This window comes from Thunnus thynnus, chromosome 11, assembly GCF_963924715.1.
Source record: "Thunnus thynnus chromosome 11, fThuThy2.1, whole genome shotgun sequence".
In the NCBI taxonomy this organism is placed as follows: Eukaryota; Metazoa; Chordata; class Actinopteri; order Scombriformes; family Scombridae; genus Thunnus; species Thunnus thynnus.
The window spans coordinates 25,305,938-25,328,694 of record NC_089527.1 but is presented as its reverse complement, the minus strand read 5'-3'; the positions used below and the strand labels follow the sequence as shown (position 1 = coordinate 25,328,694).

The following is a 22,757-nucleotide window of genomic DNA, read 5'->3' as shown; positions in this document are numbered from 1 at the left end:
CAAGACAGATAATATTAAAAAGCATTTCAATATCTTTTTTAATAACATAACATTTGTTTGAGTACACCAGCAGTTACTGTATTGTGATGGATCAGTATGAATCACCAGCAGAGTCGTCTGGAAACGTCATTGTGGTTCTGTGGTATTCAGCTGAGACGTTTTTACTAGATGGATCAAACTGAAGTGAACACTCAATTTCATTAACTAAGGCTTTATTCATTTAAAGAGAAGCAAAACATTTCAAAATTGGTTCCTTTTGTTCTGTCAAAGTACATTCAAATTAAGCACTTTATAACATAGAAAAAAGAATCTGTCTAAAACACTTGCCCAAATCATTTACAACACAGCAAGCACAAATATTTACAGTTATTTATAAATTCATCTCTAATAATTTATAACCCCATCTCACACATACAATAAGTCCATGACATAATGAATACAGACCTGTACAGCATACACTGTGTGCTTGTGTGTGTGTGTGTGTGTGTACAGCAGGCTTAACGGTGGCTTGTTTGGCATTTACAATAGCTTCTCATTTAAACCAACCATATGACTGGATTTATGTTCTTATAAAGTAGCTTCAGTTATGATCACTGGAATGTAAAATTAGCCAATGACTTCAAATGATGATTAGTTGCAAACCGGACAAACATGGTTTCTGTCTGATGATTCAGGGAGTTCCAGTTTGTAACAAATGTGATTTAGCTCAAGTGAATGTGACTACTACCTAATACTGATGTTTAGACCAAACAACACTTGCTCCAAACATAATTGCATGCAAAACACAACTTTTCCTGTGTTAACATGTGGTGGATGGAGCAGAGGTCTAAACTTGCTACTTGTGACATACGAAGTCCGCTGTGGTGACTTCTGAAGCGTGACAGATGTGAATATTAAAGTGCGAAGAATAACCTGCTCCGACTACAGCTTAATGAGTGATTCACATTTCCTGTTAGTCATGTGTGATGAAGTGTCAGCACATCTGATCCCTTCAGTGCTCTGACTGTCTTCTGGTTTTGTGTTGACTCCCTTGTTTGGTGAAGTGTGTGTCCTGTTCCGCAGGACAGGACCTGAGCCTGAACCTGCGAATCTCTGGTTTGGTGCGATTCGACCACTAACTCTGCTGTCTGAGCTCTTTTTCTGGGAGCGCAGGTTGCTCACAGCAGGCCTGTGAGAAAACGCTTCAATATCAAGCATCAGTCAAAGTCGTCTTCGTATTCGTATTCATCCAGGTCCAGGTTGCAGTGTGGACTGGGGATCTCAAAGAAGTGTCTCTTTGTCAGACCCAGATCACTGGAGATGTGCTGCCCTAAAGGGCTCAAAGGATTATCATACCTAAGCAGACAGACGGAGAAAAAAATCAGTCATAAATCATTCAGAAACAGAGCTTTGAACATATGTTGACAACAAAACAGATAAAAAGACTGATAACTTCATTCAAACACATTCAGAGCGCTACGTACTCTGGTGAATGTGCTCAGTGATAACAGCATTAAAGCAATAGTTTGACATTAATGTGCTTATTTGCTCCCTCGGCAAGAAAGTGAATAAACACGTTTCCCAAAATGTGGAACTATTTGTTTAAACAGACAGGAAATGCTCGACAAACTTGTGTGACTGGAAAGGACAAAGGAGCACCACATGAAGGAGTGGACAGAGACGGTGCAGGAGTAGAGCTTCTTTTCTTTTATAAGAGGAAGGATAAAAACAGAAGCTGTCTGGTTCAAAAACAGACTCCCAGCTCTTCAACATAGCCACATACACATGATACTGTGCCGGCCAACAAAACAACTATCTGCTGTCAACAGTGTGCTCAGATTGGTGGGGTGCGGGTGGAAGCTAGGAGTGGGTTTAGGACTAGACTCGCCCAGAGAGAAGGAGGAGGAGGAGAACACTTAGTCCCTGCTGGTACCCTGGGTGTCTTACCTGCTCTGGTTAGCAGCCTGTCTTTAGAAGTCGGTGGTGTTCCTATAATGCCACACAACATACCTGTCAACAGCCTCATCTATCACTGACTTACTCTCAGAGGGGCTCCGCTGCTGGAAATATTCCTAAATCTTAGCAATGAGACATCGAGCTCTGTCAGTCTGCTATGTACATTGTCCAGTTAGACAGAGAATTGCTTGAAATCAACAACTACTTAAAAAACAGTGTAAGCTTTGTTATCTATGTGTACATGAACTTTGGACGAAACCTTCACTGTCTGACTGCACACTAGACTTTTTTTTTTGCAAGTTTATCAATTACACTGGTGCTTTTCCTGCCATAACATGTCAAAATGTTTACTGCAAAAATATTCTATTAAATGTATATATTAAATCATCATAATAACATATTGTTCCTAAAGCAGTGATAATCATGATTAACATTTGTAATTACAATAGCTTACACAATGATCAGGGCCTGTATTCATCAAACTTCTAAGAATTGTACTTATTAGGAATAAAAAAAGCTGAAGACACATTAATTAAAACAACCTCTTCCTCTTGCACTGAAGTGCAGGTATACATGCCGTGTGGTCACATGATTAATCACATTTATGCTCAGACAAGGATTTACCTTACATCTGCTGTACTGTGAATTCTAAAATTAAATAAATAAATCTATGTTTATGTGATACCCTTTTTATCTCCAGTAGCAATTAACATGTGAAATTAACAATGTATAACAATAACAATTTATTATTATATGTACAGATTATAATATTGTATAAAATATAACTATAATAAAACATTCTAAATAAATTCATTCCAAAATAAATTAAATGAAGTATGATAAAATAAAAAGTGGTGTAACATCTTCCCAATAGGTTAAAACTACCCAATTCTGAATTATACAGTTGCTTCAGCATCATTTTATTTATCATAAAAAATGATATTTAGTAAAATCACCCCAAAACATATTGTTGTTGTGTGCACACCTCTGTTTCTGTACTGCAGTCATCAAGCTCTCTTGATTTTAAAAGCATTTTTAAGTCATTGTGAGAATTGTGAGAGTAACAGTGAAGATTTTTACTTTAACCTTTCATTGAAGTGAAATTGTCCATTTTAACAGTTTGATAAATGTGGGTCCAGGCTCTGACAGACCAGTGAGTAAAGTCAGACTTACACATCATTGCAGTGATCGTTTGCAGCCTCCTCAGCCACCAGGATGTCGTATTCTTCTGCAGCATATTTCTCCCAGTCTGAGACCTCCTGGCCGTCTTGCTCCAGCTCCTTTAAAACATGACAAGTTACATGATCCACTCAAACTATGACAGGAAAACAAGTCATGATAACGTCTCACTCCTGGTGACGTCCTATCAGAGTTTAACTTTACCCTTATAACAGAGAATGGGTCCTTCTGCTCGTGGTCCAGATACTTCTCGATGTTGAAGAAAGTGTCGAAGAAGATGTGGGACAACTTGCACCTCTTCAGGTCCCGCAGAGTGATCTTACCTGGACGGGATAAAACAGGGACTTTAGAGTCAGTGACTTATTCAGTGACAGAAGATTTATGGCATAAATATTATTAAACTATTTCAGAGGTCTCATTACAGGGTTTTTAGCCTGACTTTTTCATCCAATCTAACTTATACAATTGGCCTAAAATTTAGCTGAGTCAGTAGATGTTGGCTTTTCTGCCCCGCTTATCTTACTGATCAAATCACAAAATGGTTGTGCCACAATATGTTGAACTATTTGAATTGAGGGTCTAAGGAGAGAAGATGTATTGCTGCATAGATCACACATTTGTTATTTGTGATATTGGACTATACAAATAAAATTGACTCGACTTGACAAACTAGAGTTGCAACTAATGATTGTCCATTATTATCGATTTATCGTCCCCCAATTAAATTAGTCTCTAAAATTTGAAACCGTGTGTTTGTTACAAGTTGACAGAACCCAGTGTCATGTCCTCAAATAGTTTTTTGTCTGTAGTTCAAAACTGCAGATATTCAATTTCTACACATGTGAAATAAAAGAACAAATTTTCAGATTTGAGAAGCTGTTACCAGCAAATGAATTCATGACATAAGATGAGTAATCACTGCTCAAAATATTAACCATCTTTTTTCCCCAGATCCACTCATATATTAACTGTGTCAAATCTGTACAAAGTGAAGCCTTTAAGTCTTCAAATAACACTCAGATCGGAGTTAAAGATCTATGATTTTCCTAATGATAAGGTATACTTGTGCTTCCAAAGTGATGTATAAACTCTAAAACAACAGATAACTTGTTATAAGATGCCTGAAATGGAGTTATGTGGTTCTCATCTCTTAATAGTAGCCAAAATCCTACTTTCTGTATTTGAGAAGAGCAGACTTTTGGTTGAAGAAAGAGTCCCGCATTCCTTAACGCTGCCATTTCAAACATACTCTGATTTGTTCATTTCAACACCATCAGACTTGTCGAATCTGCATATTACGTCACACTCCTAAATCTCCATCTACAGCGAGTCTTTAAGTTCATATGACTGAACCACAGAGCAAAATCTCCTCAAGTATCTCACATTTAAAGTGAAATTTTAACAATTTTAAATGTGTTAAACTGATGAAAGCTGTGCTGTCCGACATCAGCCTGAAATACCCAGTGAAGTTAAGTTGTTACATCTAATATTACATGTTATATTACACAGCGTCACTCGTACAGCGCCCCACCAGGTCGACTAAGGGGCACATTCTTGCTGTAGCTATCAATACTAAACATGCATTCCCTTGCTGTTGACTAGTGTCTTCTAAATGGCATAGTGGCAAAGCAAAGTGCTGGAGGGAATCTGTTGACAGTGTGGATGACACTAACAGCTGGCAGCAGGCAGTCCAGATCAGTCAATCAGTTTGTCATCTATAACTGGTCTCTCAGCTAATGATCATTGGCCTGACCTTAAAATGTGTGTGTGTGTGTGTGTGTGTGTGTGTGTGTGTGTGTGCATGCGCCGCTGTCACTGTGGAAAAAGTGGAACGTGTCCAACTTGGTGCGCGAACTTCTGAGTGTGTGTAAATGTAAAAAAAAGGTCTGACCTTCGACCTCGGGCTTGACGAGGTCAAGCATTTGGCAGAGGCAGTCTTCAAAGGGAAGGGGCTCAATCGCCATGGTCTCCAGCTTCTGACACTGCTCCTCGTAGAAGTACTCCAGCTCGTACATGCTGAGCACACCGTCCCCGTCCAGGTCCATACAGCGGAACCAGTACTCTAAACTGGACACAGATAAAAAGGCAGAGAGCAGAGGGTGGAAGTGCGTGTGAGAAAATAAATACTGTGAAGAAATAGGCGATGCGATCAGTGTGGCTGTGGGTCTAAATACCTAGTGTCAGTCTTCTTGTCCTCCTCAGAGATGAGGAACCACACAAAATCAGCGTAACTCAGCCGCCCCTCCTTGTACACCCGCCTGTCCCTGATGAATAAAAGCAGCAGTGAAACAAAAACATAAGATGTGTCTTTTCTAAAATAAATAAATGGATAAAATAGCTGTTTGCTAGTTATGATGAGCTATGCTTTGAACTCAGTGACGTTCTTCACTTACCTTGTTACTGTTCCTGAGAATATTCTCTCAATCATCTTATGGGAGATGGCTGGAAAATATGAAACGAGAGATTACTTACGATCCAGACTCTTAGACAACAGTTTTCTCAGTTAATGTACAACTTTTTCAACACATGTAAACCATTCTCACAGACTGTAAATCCAGTCTGGCTAGTGTAGCTCTTTTTTATCTTGACAATGCTATAAATCCTCTGGTCATCATTTTGACCATAGTGGTAAAAATTGTTCCAGACATGGCGTCATTCCACCAGAGTATATATGCTGCTCTCTTATTGATCTTGTGTCTCATTTCCCCTGCCTCACTCAGACCATCAACCAAGAACATGTGGTGTGGAGTGTGTGGGGAGGAAGCGTCAAAGACAAGTCTTTTTCCTGAGTATGTGTTTGTGTGTGAGCAGTAAACCTGGAACAAATAACCTCCGTAGAGACGTTTGATTGTTACATGTACGGTAGTTTCAGCCAACAAGTGCCAGGAAGGTGACAGGAAAAATTAACTTTCATCTCTGTGTTCTGACAAGGTATCAGCACTCATCTTGCATGACTTGCATTTGTCTTTGCACCATGTACGCTGACATGCCATCCAGAATGACATACTACTGAAATTACTACAAATAACAAACTGATAAACTTTGAATAAACTAATAAACTGTGAATTTGTAGTCACTTCTCTTGAAGAGAGTGAGGTGTGTCGGAGCACCTTGGTCATTGTGTCGTGCCAGGTCCTTCTGGTCTATGTAGAGGTCATGGTCAGTGTCCAGCTCCCAGAACTTGCAGTAGATAACATAGAAATGTTCATAGGAGAAGAACTCTGTCAGCTGGTTGACGTCTTCTTCCTGCTCCAGCAACGCCACATTCTGGTACAGCAGAAAAGAAGTTATAGTCAAAACTCTGAATGTGAAATTACCTGTTATTAATTATTGGCAAAATTATAACCTATTGATATACCCATACTCCTGTAAATATCCATGTTCTAGGTTCAACTTGGACATACTCTGCTTGCTGTAGTTATATGCACACACTGTGCAATAAGGAAGTGTACCAACATTACATTCAGAGAATTTGAAGATTTGGAGTCATATACCTGAAGAAAGTTACTTTTCCTGAGCTCAGAACATGTTATCTTTCCAGTCCATGACCGGTTCACATTGTAAAATATCCTCTGAATCACCTGAAAAACAGTTGACATGACAATGTTAGCATTTACAACTAAATAATGTGAGAGTGAAACCTTATCAATGCAATGTCATTTTAATGTTTCACTACTTGCAACTGTTCAGTAGTAATGTGCTGTGATTTGTGTTACTGCACTATACCGTGGTGATGTATCTGGAGTGAAAGTCCGGTGCCTCCTTCAGAAAGGCCAGGCCTGCATGAGAGTTCACCACATCCTGAAAACATAAATCAATGTCAGTTACAGTTGGGCTTAGACTACACGAGTTTTGGGATGAATTATCCCTGATTCACCCCCTCCTGACAATTGGACGAGAAATCTGGTCTGGGACCTTGGTTGGTACTGATGTTCGGCCCAGATTATCTGGTAATGTGAGGGGTTTACAGATCCAATCTTAAACCTCCAGAACTGCTCGCAGACTCATTGGGACCACACCGATAATTTCAAACATGTTTGATATTTAGGATTTACGTCACTACTTTCTGAGCGGGACTACAATAGCCAATGACAGAGAGCTGACGGTGTTGCCAAGCAACGGTAAACATTCTAGCCCTTGAGGCAAACGTTAGCTAGCATACTACTGTTGAAAGATAGTAAAACTGACAATTAAAATCTTAGCTACAGTTCTCGCTGAATAACAGACAACCTGTGTTGATTGCATCTCTCCAACCATTTTTTCATACAAACTTGTTTAGCCTTCTGCTTTTGTTTTTTCTCACTGCAAAGCATTTTGTTTACATCTGCTTCTCCATGAGATCACATGTGGTGGTGCATTGCTCCCTCTGGCATGATAATCTTAATATCCTGTAGTGTGTGATGCGCCATTATTTTTAAATCTTGTAGTGTGTGCATGTTTGAGATTAGAGAGAAGAACATCTGTGAAGTTTGTCCTCATGTACATGATGCAACCCGATTTCAAAATGGGTTAGGATTTTAAAACTCCTGCAGTCTGAGCCCGGCTTTACTGCCATACCAAACCTCACAACCCCTACAGACACAAATGTGAAAGAACAACTCTATCACATGCTGCGCCTACTATAGTAACAAATACATATGTTCAGTTACATTCTGTTGTTACTTTCAGAGAGAAGTTAAATGGAAAACCACATCTGGCTTTCTTTTGCTACACAGAACGCATGACATTTGGAGTAGGCATATAAATGCATACTTATTCAAACGTCAGAGTCTATCTACATCACTCTGTTTTGCCATATGCTTTATAAATTGGCTAAGTGAAGAAAAAGCTCCAGGCCTTGTTGGGAGAGGCCATCAAATTTAAATGTTTCTTAGAAGTAAGTAAACACTGGGTCAACCGGTTTTGGGATGTGCTTAAGCCCCTCAGATTTGACAGCCAGGCGGTGTGAAGGCCAAAGAAAAGATGTGTGCTGGTGACTGCTCTTAACCTTCTCTCCTTCCTCGTGCCATAAAGTCACAGGGGGTGTGCTGCATTTCAAACAAACTGTAGTTATATTCTTGCCATGAAACTCCCCCATGTCTTTTCTTTATTCTACCCCCTTCCCTTCTGCTGGGGGAAAGAAGTGTTGACATAAATGCGAAGGCGGCAATGAAATTAAAAGGCCTTATTTCAGGGCAGCCGTCGTGCCTCTTTGACTCTTACTGTGAGAAATTAAATCATAGAGAAACACATAAATCACAGGGCACAGGAAACAGGCGGGGACAGTCAAATCTACTCCACTGCAATCCGCCTTTCATTCATCAAAACAGTCAAAAGCGATTCGCTGAGCGGAACCATACAAATTAAACAGCGTGTGCCACAAGGCATCTCTGCTGGTATGCTAACGGGTGTTCAGCTCAGGCTCAGCTGCTCCTGCCAGCATGAAAATGAATCAGGTGTAGGGCGGGGCAGGTGTGGTGCACCAACAGCTTGCCAGAAGGAATTAAGAATAGAAACAACAAGCACAGTAGTCTACATAGTAAGACCAATCAAAAAGTCAATTATAATATTATTTTTCTAAGCAATCTGATTATCTGTGCATGTTTTCTGGTATAATTTTGGTGCTAAATATGTGTATTACATGAGAAACATTTCCATTTCCTTTGGTTAATTTATGCTGAGCCTGAGTCCCGCACCAGTGAAATCTCCCTTCAGTATACTCCCCTCCACTATATTACTGTCTTACAGTAACGTCCCTGAATTAGTCTTCCGCCACATGAAAAAACACTGCCGCAGCGGGTCAGTCCAAAAATTAAGTCCAGTTCGCACAACCCAAGCCAATGCAATTTTGCCATCCCGAGTTGCCAAGTCCAGCCCTCTCCCTGGGTGTGCTGCAACCAGTACCTGCAGGAATGGAATAAAGTCGTCTTGTTCCAGGTAATTACAGCCAGGCTTGGCCAAGAGGTGCACAAATTTAGAAGCGTCATCGTGACAGGTCTGCAGAGTTCTGGGGAAGAAAAGAGAGAACAGATGGTTGCAAGGTTACTCCCTCTTTCGCTCTTATGTACGTTCCACCTTTTTCATGATTCTTGTTTGAAATCGTTCCCCTCAAAAGGGAAAGTGCAAGTATAATACATTCTGAAATTAGGATTCTGAATTGCTGCTGGGTAATTATAAGCGTGGAGTGGTATGGTAGTGACAGAGAAATAATGCAAGCGTCTGTTGTGGCCTCTCATCTAAGAATGGCTCAGTCATGAGTTCGAGTCAAAGGCCAGGTCTGTCCAGTTCTCTGGAGGCTCACACATTAATACAAGAGCATGCCTATAGCATACAACAGTATTCAGTCACACCCGCTATTACAAAAGCCCTATAGTATTCCTTTCAATTTAACATTGAAAGACACTGAATAGATGTTTTCATTCAAATACTGTACAGTCGAATACAGTGACGTTTCCCTTACGGGTGTTTGTGAGGCCTTTGTGATCAATGATTTCTGTTTCGAAATCTAAAGGAAAATGTCATAATAGCAGATAGCTGCTTTCAGTGTCTGTGATCACCAGAGAGTGGTCGTTATTGTTCAGCGGAGATTGTATAGGCCATCTGAGTGAGTGCACTTGTGGCCAACTGAAATTAAGAGAAGCCATTGTCTTACTTTCTCCACATAGCCACGAATTTGTGAACAGACACGAAGCCCGTCCTGTCACCTCCAGCCAAGCAGAACAATGGAACTTTCCAGTAAAGAGGACACTCACAGGCCTGCGGAGACAAAGAAGAAGGAAAAATGGAGCAATGTTTGGTGTAGATGTTAAGAAGAGGAGAAAAAGATTAAATAAACACTTTAACTTTCTAGATATACATGCAACCTTAAATCTAGAAAAGATGACATGTGATACTGTTGAAAAACAGTGTTGCATCACTTAAAGACTTCCCTGAGGAAACCTAGCTGTCATTTCTCTCTGCATCTTAGGTTCCCCTCAAGCCATTGCTCACATTCCTCAGGGAGATGGGGATAATATTTTCCGTGGGGTTTAAAATCAGCAAACGTTCTTAAAGTCAGGATCTAAATAGTACTAATGAAAATAATTTGTTGGGTGGCAGCTGAACCCCCATGCTTCAAATCGTATTCTGACCTTGGCAACCTGCCCCATGTCCTCAATGGTGGCCCTTTCATTTGGGAATTGGGAAAATATTTTCTCAATTTTGGAAATGAGGCTGTCGATGTTGAGGTTGGCTTGGGGCCGGCCCTGTGGGAAGTAGAACTTTGGAATGCTTTCACTTAGCGCTGTGGTGACGGGCTCCTCGGTCCTCACCTGCGCCTGAAACAAACACAGAAATAAACTGTTAGCTACTCATGCTAGCGGACGCTAACACCTCTCAGCTCAAACATTCCAGCATGTGCTAGGGCTCGCCTTTGCAAACTCTACACTACTAGCACTCATATAACCACACCGCTCAGCAGCCTCCGGGCCCATCAGGGAAGAGTTGTGATTACTCATTTATCTAATAGATACTCCTGCGATAGACGTTCCCCACTAACTGATTGTCCCACTGTAACAGATTTCAATTACGATGCGTAAACTGACATTAACATGCACAGACTGGAGACAATGATTTTAGTCTGTTGCAGAAAACCTAATTGACCCAGCAATGTGTGCAACTTTTGAATGACATTTTTATTCATTAAATTATGTCTACAAGAGTCAGGAATTTAAGAAATAAAGGGCAAGATAATAACATGATAATGCTGCATAAGGCTGAGAACATTCAGAAATAATATCTATACATGCTAATCTACTGACAGATGTACTACTCTATTTTTATATTATAAACATATGTAAATAAATAAACACATTATGGTAATGACCCATTACAGTTAGGTCATCTAAAGGGTTTTTTGTTTGGGAAATTAGATAGTCATCAGTCATTACTGGAAAATGATCATCACACCTGTGGTATTGCAATAATATTTACAAATATAATTTGATCTTTAACAGCATAATCTGTGATAGCCTGTTATACTGCATATATAACTGATATACTGTAATCAAAATAGCTTCTCTAAATAAAATGACATGCTAACAAGACAACCACCATCACACCAAAATTTGAGTTACTCATGTTTTCCGACGCTATTAAAGGTTTGTTTTGTTTTTTTGTCACAGATCATTTACATTTTATTTATAAATCAAACTCTTCATGTTATGATCCATGTTAAAATATTTAGAAATTACATGCTCAAAAAAATACTGACTGGATATTTAATAGGTACACAATTTTAACACATCCCTCTTAATGACTGCATTTATCTGGAGAGGAACAGTACTACTTTTGAAACATAACTGAATAAATTGGCCTTTTCACAAGAGACATTTTAACTTGACACAGCAGGAAAAGCACATGACACCAATAACATTAACAATGGCTCTGTTCCATTCAATTGTCCCAGTAAGCTGTCGGTGAGCCAGCATACACAATAAGAAGGCCATGGAACTGACACCTCTGAATGGAATAAGGGCACTATTAATGCTATTAATTACTCCCGCTAGTCCTGCTATGTCGTGTCAAAAGGTCTTTTAGTCAAACAAATCTTATCACTATTAGTCCACTAGTGTTTTATTTAGTGGAGAACAGCCCTGATAGATGACTAGAAGATTGCAATGTAGTGATGCAAGGATGTGTGTACCTCAAAGAAACAGAAACGGAACAGATAAAATGAGCACAGCCACCTTGACTAGGATAAACAGCATATCTGATTACAGAAAAACAGTAGCTGTCAATGACAGTCCTGAACATAGAAGCAGGCCGGGTGTTTGCCGTATGTGTGTGTGTGTCACTAAAGTATGATCTGCAGACAAGAGGTACAGTAGGGGTTTGGATTATTGGATTCAAGGCTAGGCTACAAGGCTTTAAATCTCCACACTCTGCATCTATCCAGTTCAACTGTAACTCCAATGAACGTCACCCCAAAGTGCCACACACCCCAGTAACATAGATGTCAGAGCTTGGATGTCTGTGTGTGTTTCCTTTTAACTATTTACTCCTAGGACCCAACATGAGAGCTTTGAGTGTGAGGCTCTTCGATCATGACAGTGGAAAATGTTGTATGGTTTCAATTTTAACAATGACATGACATCATGTAACATGGTGGCCTGGTCTTATTCATTTGCAAAAAAGAAATTAGGATCCAAATGTGTTGTTATGTTGCGTAAATTATCCAGTTACTAAAAACAGTGTGAGCAACTTTGGTCTCAAACGTCATCTCATACCCAAAGACTATTTACGTGACTCAAGAATTTGCCAACCGGATCATTCTCTGTGGTCTTTAATAATAACACAAACACACCCACACAGTCCTCCGCTAAACGATATAAATACCCTCTTGGTGTTTGTTTTGGTCTCACACAATCTACCCATTGTTCGCACCTCTGGGTACATTTGACAGAGCTTACATGGAACATCACGTCTACGACAATTAAACATTTACCGATATGATCCAAAACCTAAAATTGATTTGAGGTGAACATAAGGAGGCTAAATCTAGCCGCGTCAATTTCTACATGTATGTGCATTATCATTGATTGTTTGAAAATGTCTTTGTCAGTGGAATCCTGCTTAGTTTAACCTGATAAATGACAAATGCTGCTAATCCTCTGCTCTTCTCTGTCCTGTGTGTTGCTGTCAGCTATGGCTATAAAAGGACATAAACATCTTCTGTTGCCCTGCCCCGCACTGTCCCCTCTCGATCGCTTCATGCTAACCACTAGCAGAGCTCTTGAGCACAACTGCTAAGCCCCATGACATTTTACACATTCCCAATGATGTGGTCTGAAAGAGGACAGTCAAGCGGCTGAGCACAACATACCACACAAGACGAAACAACATGCAATGAATAGCACTTATGTCTCATATCTCTCTGTACCTTGCCCCCCCCAAAAAACCTGCAAAACTATTCACTACAGTTGTGATTATGTCTAGAGAAGGTGATATAATTGCATATTTGTCCTGTGTGTTGAGGATCAGGTTGGACTACAGTTAAAGGTTCAAGTGGCCCCAACAATACTGGAACAAATAATTGGTAACAGTGAGGAATTACTACAATTACTGTAGTTTAACAGTGGTCTGTAATACAACAGATCAGTACTACAATGCAATGTGAATACCAAGACATGAAGCCCACAAATACTAGTCCACAATAATAGACCTTCCCATTGGTCGACAGGCCGGTAAAGCCTGTGTGGTAGACAGTACACTCATACAAACACCTGCCTGTCCTTGTTGGAAGGCTCTGAGCCTCTTCTTGAATCGAGAGGGCAGAACAAAGTCACAGCCACGTGCCAGCAGAGCCAACTCCTTCCTCAGGTCAGGGTCCTGACGCAGAGACAGTTCCCTCATCCTCATCCTTGCGCCAGACACGGCGGGGAACACAAACACAATACTCAATCCAGTGTTATCCTCTTGACTGTACAAATCAATCAGTTGCTGTAAGCACGATCAACAGAAGGTAGTTGCGGCAGTAGAAGTTCTGTGTGTCTGTGTCCCTGTGATTGTCCTCTGTCAGAGTGAGAGCCTCTTAATGCAAGAGAGCAGCTGCTACTGTGACTCTCTCTCCCATTCCAGATCTGGTCGCACAATCTCAACTCTGCCTACTGCTCTGTCCCACTCTCTACATAACATACACATACGCACACACAGACACACACACACACACACACACTGCACAGGGTCAGGGAGCGCTTGCCTCAAAGCTGCTAGAGAGATAAGGAGTGACAGGGTGTATGTGTGTGGGACTCAGTTAGTGCATGTGTGGGATGGGAGGGGTGTGCGCAATGGATCTGCCCTTTCCAGTTTGCATTCCTCAGTGCTCATGGAAGGTTATGTAAAGAGACAGACCTGTTGTTGCAGCTTGCAGCAGCCACAGACGCCAATTGAAGGATGCAACTCAAAGCTACGATGACACTCTGTTCATGTTAACTGGCTTCCCCTCTGAAAATCTATCAAATTACCAAATGATTCAAAGAAATGTTGCTGTGCTTTGAGCTCTGCAAACTGGACACCCCTCTTGGACAGAACAACCAGTTGCTACTGGGAAAATACAAAATAAATCCCCTGAAGTGATGGAATATAATAAAACTAGGGCTGTCTAAGTTAATGTGATAAAAACATGTTAATGCAAAATTGTTTTAACACCATTTTTTGACACAATTAAAGCAGGTTCTGTCAAGTAGCAAGGGACAATGGATAAAGAAAAAGGTATTTTGAATGGTAAGTTCAGCTCCAAAGCCCTGTCAGACGAGTCTGTCGACAAGACCAAAGTTATTTGTAGGTGCTGTCGATGTGAATTGAGTTACCACTGGAGTACATCTAGTCTTAAATACCATTTGCTAGCGAAGCACACAGCTAATGCTAATGCAGGCAGCCTCGTTAGCCCCAAACCATCCCACTTGCAGCAAACCATGCTTGATAGTGTACGAGGGAAACCCATGCAAACCTGTAAGCAGCAAGCTTTCAACAGCAATAGCTAAATGGATAGCTACAGCTTGCAGACCAATTAACATTATGGAGGATGAGGGTGTGCGTCAAATAATAACAACTGCACTTATGAAGTGGCATCAAGAACCAACACCATATCGAAGATACACAAACTTTATGATGAACAAAAGAGAGAGCAAAAGTAATTTTCTTTCTCATCCTCCCTTTACACTGTTTTCTGCTCACTTTATTGTTTGGTTTATTTGGTATTATCCTGTTTTATCCCATTGCACAGGGGTATGTTTTTGTGAGACTTTATTTTTCCCATGTGAGGTTGGACACAATTACATTATGTGATTTGCTTTTTAAGTGAGGGATCATGGGACTGATCTTTAATCAGTACTGAAGTAATGGAACATTTAACTGGCCAATGTGCCCGTTATCTGTTGGGCTTGAGTTTGCCATAAGTTATGATGTATGCATATTTTAAGCTAAATGCTGTACCTGTGACGGTTTCTGACAATGTTTGTCATTGTTTTGTGTTAATTTATTTCCAACATTCAATTGATACATTTACATAAAACAAGCATATCTTGTCCACTCCCATGTTTATAAGAGTATTAATACTTGAAAAATGTCACTTTACGGTAAATTTTGAACAGATAAAAAATGTGTGATTAATTTGCGATTAACTATGGACAGTCATGTGATTAATAGAGATTAAATATTTTAATCGATTGACAGCCCTAAATAAAACCACGTTACTTTACTAAATCTGCCTTAAAGTATAATTCATGAGAACAGCAAGCAGACAAAATATACTTTTTAAGGCATTGGAAAATAAAGAACTAAACCAAGGTATAACTACTTAGTTTTCCTGAGAGTGTAGATCAAATCACCAGATGATACATATACAACTATAAAACATAGGCCTACATATATTCAACTATCCTGCATCCTGTCTTATGGTGGTCTTTGTTTTGCCTTCCCTTTGCAAGCTTGGGCTGCCAGCCATTCCATGTCTTATTATAGTTGATGGGCAATGGCAGGGGAGGGGGGACATGTCAAATTCAAAGAAAGATGACCGAACTACTCTGCGCCTATTAAAAGCACCAACAAGAACTGTTTCGGCAATCCAAGAAACTAGATCTGGAGAAACAAGGTTGTATGTCTAGTCCTCAAACAAACATCCACTTCCGGTTGCTGCTGTCTTGGAGTGATGGCAATTACATCAATTCTCCATAAATTCACTGATCTAACAGCTTTGGGGTTACCTTCACTGCACTGACTGTACGTAGGGAAAGCCTAACATCTGTACGCCAGCTGTTGTTAATGTTAATTAAAGAGAAATAGTATAGAGATGTCCACATTATTAGACTATGTAAATAAACCAATATTTGTTCATGTTATTTTACACAGACGGTGAAAACACACCCATATTATTTTTAGATGACAGGATCACAAAGTCCACAATTTTCCACTGTTTTCTGCTCAAACCCAGTTCCTGTTATCCTCCACACAGGACACTGCACATGCTTGATAAGCCGTTTGTATGATGGCTTTTCACACCGGCTGCCTTTTGTTCACACTAATCAATTCAATCCAAATATGGACAGGAAAGCACCAAAGCCATAAAAAACCTGGTAAATCACATGAAACTGTCAACTCACATTTGATACTGTTCGGTTTGTTTTTGGGGGCAAACAAAATCTGAAGTCTGTTCCATGAGCAGAGGTATTACAAAGCAGCAGGGATAGTGATGTGTTGGTTTACATATGTGGTAACAGCCACATACACAGACATGTGCAGTGTATGTTTCTGTGTCTGTGTTATTCTCAGTCCACTGCTGTTCACACTGTGTGTAAACATCCTACGGAACTGTATGAAACATGTTCCCACTGAAAAAGCAGAATGGACAAGCTCCCTGTAAGCATTATCGCTGACCAAATCACCTTAGGATCATTGCAGGCAGGCTGTCCAAACAACATCACTTTCAGAGGCAACTATCAGTCTGACAGGCTGCTAGAGTAGTACATCTACACTTCAATGGGTCACTGTGACAAACACTAAAACATGAGAATTCAGGCTGACTCCACAGTATGTCATCATATAATCTATAAACTTCTAAATCTGACTTGTACAGAAACCTGTCTCGTCATGTTCACTTCATTACATAACAGATGAGATTATGAAACACACTGCCTGGAGTTAGTGACTATTGGCAGGTCTAGCAGTCAGATAACTATTTGCATGTTGTTGAGTTTGTCCTTTACGTGAGCTTCAATCAACATGGCATTCAACACTGTTGCTTTAAAACTGTAATATTCAAGAAACAACTTGCAGGGCAAACAGAAACCACAGAGGGGAGAAACATATTACAGAAGGGTGGAGTAAACCTGATCAAAATTCTCCTGAGGACTTCCTAATCTGTCAATACAAAGCATACATGGTGTCCCACAAACACTCAAAAACCGTTGCACATCAGTGGGGCAGAGCCACAACAGGTTCACGGCATGGGTCCAGAACCGATGCTGCTGTGAAATCCAGAAAACTCCGGTTCAATCCACCACAATCTGATGTCTGAGACAGGGATTTGAGATACATATGAACGTGGGCCAAAAATAGGCCTGATTGACTGACAACATGGTGGGCTCAGGGAAGGCCAACAAGCAGAACATGTCGTGAGCAGATCAGCTGCCTTGCATATGAGTTATAATGCAGCCGCAAAGAGAACAATTATCATGAAGGCTTTTTGAAAAGTCTTTGTAGCCTCCATGGCACCAGAAGTGGAGCAAAGGGTCAGGACACTAAAGAGAGAAGCTGCAGAAACGGATTTACAGTACACATGCCCACCCACGCTTACATAACACTCTTTCAGTAACCACTATGTAAATGTTGAAAGCTTATAATTTATAGCAATTAGTTGTTAAAGACATCAGCTTCTGATACCCATTACATTTTTGGCTCCTCATTGTATCACATTTTCCACATTTCATCATCAAGATTGCAGAGATGATCCTGAGCGCCATAATTTGACTAGGTGATAAGATAAATTTGATACGGTGACTTTGCAATTTCCCAAAAATATTTCCAGTCCTGGAAAACAAGTTATAAAATTACATCTCTAATATGGTGAGAGAGTCCAGATTATGTGGAAGTATAATCCCATTTATGAACAGGCTTGAAGAGAATGGGTGTTAAGTCTACAGTTTTATAAACATTTACTCAATTCAGTTGTAGGTTTGCAAAGGAATAATGCTGCACAAACAACAGGTCAACTGAGACAAAAAACAACAAATACTAGGCCAACGACATAAAAATCTAAAATATTAGACTGACTTTTTCAAATTGTTTTAACACAGTTGGAATTTTGCTCAGAACTGATATAATGTTGAACCTGAGTAGCATTTTAGAACCAATCTACTCCAATCATTTCTTTGTACTATCATTCCAAGGCATTGGTGAAACATCAAAACACATAAGTCCTACATCACCTGAATCCTAGCTGAAACCCAAAGTTTGCAATTGTACATTTAACACTCACAAGTGACCAAGACTCAAATAAAAGCACTTGCGGGACACAGTTGAACACCAGGTTCTCTCTGACATGGCAACTGATGACGTGACCCTAAACCCCCGCTTCAAATAGCTTCAATGTTGCTGAGCCCAACCAGGCATGTTATAAAAAGACATCTTGAGAAATAACCTGTGATCCCAAACGCAACAGCAGGGAACAGTTATTTTAACACTTATTCCTACTGCTCTATACTACTAAAAATATATGTAATGTACATAGTGTAAATAAAACATCCACGACTACTTATTCCGACAATGAGCAGCATCTAATAGAAGTAGTTTCAGAGTAAATTACACAGAGGATGAATGTGCTGCCACACCTCATCTCACTGGCAGAGTTCTGGGTATCTAATGCCAACACAAGGGAACCAAGGGTATCTATATCAGTGTCTGATGTCAAAGTCAGACCAGCTGTTCCAGGCTGCATCAGCGTGACATAAATTGAATTTTTAAGTAATCCTTTGAAGAATGCATCTGTATACAGGAATTTATTTTGTTGTCTTAAAATAGAAGTATTACTTGATATAACCTCACAATCCCTTTAATATTGAGTGACACAGTGTGGCCACATGCCATGACGCATCACAGCAGAATAGAGAAACTGTCCACCAGTTGCTTTATATCAATCTGGGGTGAGAGGGAAGCAACTAGGGCCAATGCTCACGAGGAGGAAAGAGTCATGGTTGTTAAGATCAAAAAGTTCACATCCATCTGACAAACATCTTACTATTACATCATGGGGTCTCAAGTTAAACAGAAATACAAGAAGAGAGAAAGTTCTTGGTAAAGATTCAACGCCAACTGATCTCTCATGAGAAAAAATGATTCTGAAACCTACAGAGGAAACCAAGATGCTGTTGCAATGCTGCTGTTCTACATCCTCTCCCTCCTTTGGTCAGGCTGTTATATCTGAATCATTTCTCATCAGGTCACCAAAAGGCCTTGGTTAGACTATGTTTGTATCTTGACCTTGATCTGAAATAATCTATAAATAAAAAACCGTAATGGGTGTTTGATGTGTTTCAGTTTGAACATTTGTCATTGCTACCCTTTTTCTGGTGGGTTAAAACTATATATGCTTTATCAGTAATGTATGAAATTAATTGTAGGCATGATAGTCTGAAAATCTGATTAGGTAAGTTAGAGTATGTGAACTGGTATTCTTCAATTTTTTGGACTCTTGGTAGTAGTGGTAGTGTTTAAAATGTATTCTTGATCTGGTTTATATTCATTTGTGGTGTCTTATAAGTGCATGTCAGCTAGGTATAGTTATATGTATATCACAATAATAAAAAAAAACATCTTCAAGACACAAATGCCTTACTCTGAGTCTAACATTAAATCTAGTTCTCTCAAGCTCTGGTGTTTCAGTCAGAGAGAGAACAGATGTCACAACAGTGAGCACTTGAACGCTTCCTCATGCCTGTCTTTTGCATGTCAACAACATGTAGAAGGAGGAGTTTCTAAGAGCACATGCCCACAGCTGTCTTGCTGTCTCACTGTCATCACACTCACTAAAGTCCACAATCAACCACAAGTCCAGGCTTTCACTTTGCACTTCTCATCTTGACGGAGTGGGAGTCCTTGAACATACAAACACATGAAGCATTTTAAGCCTTAATTGTTTTGTACAGCTTGATTTCAACTATAATTGAAGCAACCCAAAGCAAAATTCTTATTTGCCTCTGGAGACCCCAGTCAAAGCTTGACAGGATCTGCAACACACAGGCTGAAAGGCGTTACCATAGTGCCAGGGACAGGCTAGCTTCAGACACTCCCACCTCTCATACCACACTAATGCATGGGCGAGGCCTGAACATTTGGAAAGTATTTGACTAATAATCACTACATATGCCTACAGACATGGAGGCTCCACTATGATAGTGCCGAATGGAAAGACCTTCAATGCCTTTGATGCTGTAGGCTACTCAGCAGCCTCTTGTGGCCAGACTGGGAAGATAAGGATCCCAGAGGATACAATAGGTCCAAGAGTGAGAAACTAGAAATCAGCCAGGATATATTAAATAAACTGATTAAAGCCCCTATGTGTAGGATTTGAACATTTTCCAACTTTGGGGACTTCTTGTGTGACACTGCAGCAGATGGCAATGATTTCGCAGCAATGATGCAGCAGATGTCACCACCAACATGAAAGATGCTCTGATGGAAATTCTACAAAGCTGGGGGTTGAGGTAAAAAAAAAAAATCAACCATAAAATCAGCGACTCAGTTAGTGAACATGAATTTTTAACTAGATATTTATGCTATGTAGTTGGGGTGGTTCCACTTATCAAACCCATGAAAGAATAATTAGCATCAACATAATCTGAAGCAGTGTTTAATTTTAGGCCTTTTTCAGGCAGAAAATTTTGACTTGTCATTGTACGAAAAGCACAGGTGTTACTAATTACATTAAAAATAGCTGTTCTATTCAAGTAAGTGAGCTATGACAGTGTGATATCATGCACAATAACAAGTCCCTGAAACTGAAGCAGCTAAATGGAACTTAGCCATCATTAATCCTATTATTCGTACTTGTGCTTTTCCTACAATAATATCTAAAAATGTCTTCTGTTAATGTCTTCATTGACAACACACAAACATTGTGTTTGTAATGAAGGTTTAAATTATATGCTTAACAGTGAAATATTTTGAGCAACTCAACCTCTAAAAAAACCCCATAATGTTCAGACACCTGATTTTTGCAAGTGTAAAAAATCCTTATCTTCTCAGTGTAATTGATAGTAACAAGCAAATTAATATGATTGTTGTTAAGGTGATTATTAACATAGCTTTCCAAATATGAAAATTATTTCAGGCTACTGTATTGGATTACATCAGATTGTAAAGGTGTACCAAATAAATTGGTAAATTGTGAAGCTTAGTGTGCAGTCAATAAAAATACAACCATTTAAATCTATGTTGTGGATACAAATTTGAATTATATTTAATACACACAACACAATAATCATATATCCCCCATCTCAATCTGCAACTTAGATTTTACTGTTAATACCTGCTGCCAAACAGAGACAGGGCTTATTGAGAAATGTGATTTAGCAAAACACCCTTCAGTCACAGCTACCTTCTCCTACCTGCTTCCAGGTAAATCCTGGAACTTCAGGACACACCTTGTTTTTGATGTTAGATGAAAACTCTGTGACAGGACATCTTAAGAACCTCTAAATCTTGTTTAAACCAGTGAAAGTCTTTCATAACAGTTTGGATAGGAGGTTCAAAAATGATGCGCTGCATGAAAAATCATTTAAATGTTGTTCAATGCTTTAACTTACTCTTTCAATAGATAATTTACCTTTTTAGTGCTGACAGACCTCCGTAGTATTCTGCCATTGGGTCCTGTCACTCTGGTACCACTGCTACTACCAGAGGGCAGGGTACTGGTAGAGGGGGGGCTGGAGGGAGTACTGAAGGGAGTGGGCTTCTTCTCTGCCAGGTTCCTTTGGGATGCCACGTTGTTATTCTCATTGAAGGTCAAAGACCTTTTCTCCGTGGCATCCCCACTGCCCAAATCAATGTGTTGTCCACTTTTGATTAGGTCAAGATAATCTTTCAGTAGTGACTGGGTTGCAGGGTCACTTAACCAGTTGAGAAAGAGCTCGTCAACCTTCATTTTAAGAACCGGTTGGAGGACTTGTGGTGACGGCATTTTGCTGTATATCTGCTAACTGGATTCTGTGGCAATAGTACCTGTGTAGAAATAAGAGCAACGTTAATGTCCCAACACACAACTATGGTTCTGTATTTCCAGCATAACGTTAATGAATAATAGCAACAGGACTAAGTTGCTTTAAATGCAGTGACTGTTTGATCAGCCCCAGTTTGTGCCTCTTATGTATAAGCATACATTCAGGTCACAGGTTTCTCTTAAAGATAACTAACCAGCAGAAGGTCGTTTAAAAACACTTGCTTGATATTATCAGAATCACTCAATCAGAAAGACTCTTCTAACCAGGGTTTTTCAAACACCGCCGACTGATTATCTTGAACAGAAACCGATGGTTACCTCTGTGAGCTGAATGTATGCTGATACATGAGGGGCACAAACTGGGGCTACTGTTTGATAAACAATTGACAAATGCAATAGCCTGCTGTAAGCCGACCTTGTTTCGAGTGCACACCAAACAGAGTCACTAATGTTATTGAATTTTAGCGCGAACCGTCAAAGCTCTAAATCCCCCAGGCAAAAGCAAACGTGAACCCACAATAACACCCGGTAACGTTAGCTATTTTTAACTCCATTGTGGGAAATACATTTGCTTAACCCCATTGTCTACCTAGCTACAGCCACTTATAGCTATTCAACCACCTAACGTTAGAAAAGAGTAGCCCGGGTGTAAATAGCTAAAGTTGGTGATGATAGCTAAAAAACTAGAAACAGCAAGCAGCAACAGCAAGCTAACGTTAGCTATCCAGCTAAGGTACTAACCTTGGAGTGAATGGACGTTGATGTCAAACGCGTTGATACGGCTCTACGTTATTTCCCTCATTAAGGAAGCAGTTGAATGCATGTCTGTTTACATGTGATTTATAAAAGTAACGATAATGCTGTATCTCCGGTGTTCGTTTTCGTTGAGCAATGGCAGACAAGCGCAACTTTC

The 22,757-nt window shown here is 39.9% G+C and overlaps 1 protein-coding gene across 3 annotated transcripts; it reads right to left on the bottom strand.

Annotated features, from left to right (window-relative positions):
• Positions 1–9: 9 nt before the first annotated feature.
• Positions 10–22,743, bottom strand: ppp2r3b (protein phosphatase 2, regulatory subunit B'', beta). Of its 3 annotated transcripts, XM_067604083.1 has the most exons (15): positions 22,586–22,743; positions 21,452–21,846; positions 10,224–10,409; positions 9,746–9,849; positions 8,998–9,100; positions 6,841–6,915; positions 6,609–6,695; positions 6,225–6,381; positions 5,508–5,556; positions 5,289–5,378; positions 5,006–5,181; positions 3,319–3,437; positions 3,109–3,215; positions 1,927–1,968; positions 1,153–1,335 (listed from the first exon to the last, which is right to left on the bottom strand). In XM_067604083.1, the coding sequence occupies exons 2-14, from the start codon at positions 21,803–21,805 to the stop codon at positions 1,950–1,952; spliced, it is 1,626 nt and encodes a 541-aa protein (XP_067460184.1). In that variant the 5' UTR covers positions 21,806–21,846; positions 22,586–22,743; the 3' UTR covers positions 1,153–1,335; positions 1,927–1,949. The 3 variants fall into 3 exon arrangements, with proteins under 3 accessions (XP_067460183.1, XP_067460185.1, XP_067460184.1); XM_067604082.1 differs by lacking the exon at positions 1,927–1,968 and having other exon boundaries at positions 10–1,335; XM_067604084.1 differs by lacking the exons at positions 1,927–1,968; positions 22,586–22,743 and adding an exon at positions 13,360–13,492 and having other exon boundaries at positions 10–1,335; positions 21,452–21,630.
• Between the last annotated feature and the right edge of the window lie 14 nt (positions 22,744–22,757).

What these genes read in the sequence shown, in the direction of transcription:
- ppp2r3b (XM_067604082.1), bottom strand. Translation starts at nt 21,805, where the DNA reads ATGCCGTCACCACAAGTCCTCCAACCGGTTCTTAAAATGAAGGTTGAC. An exon ending in GGCACGACACAATGACCAAG is followed by an intron (nt 5,557 to 6,224) that starts GTGCTCCGACAC and finishes CATATTTTCCAG; the next exon opens with CCATCTCCCATAAGATGATT. An exon ending in TTCTCAGGAACAGTAACAAG is followed by an intron (nt 5,379 to 5,507) that starts GTAAGTGAAGAA and finishes TTTATTCATCAG; the next exon opens with GGACAGGCGGGTGTACAAGG.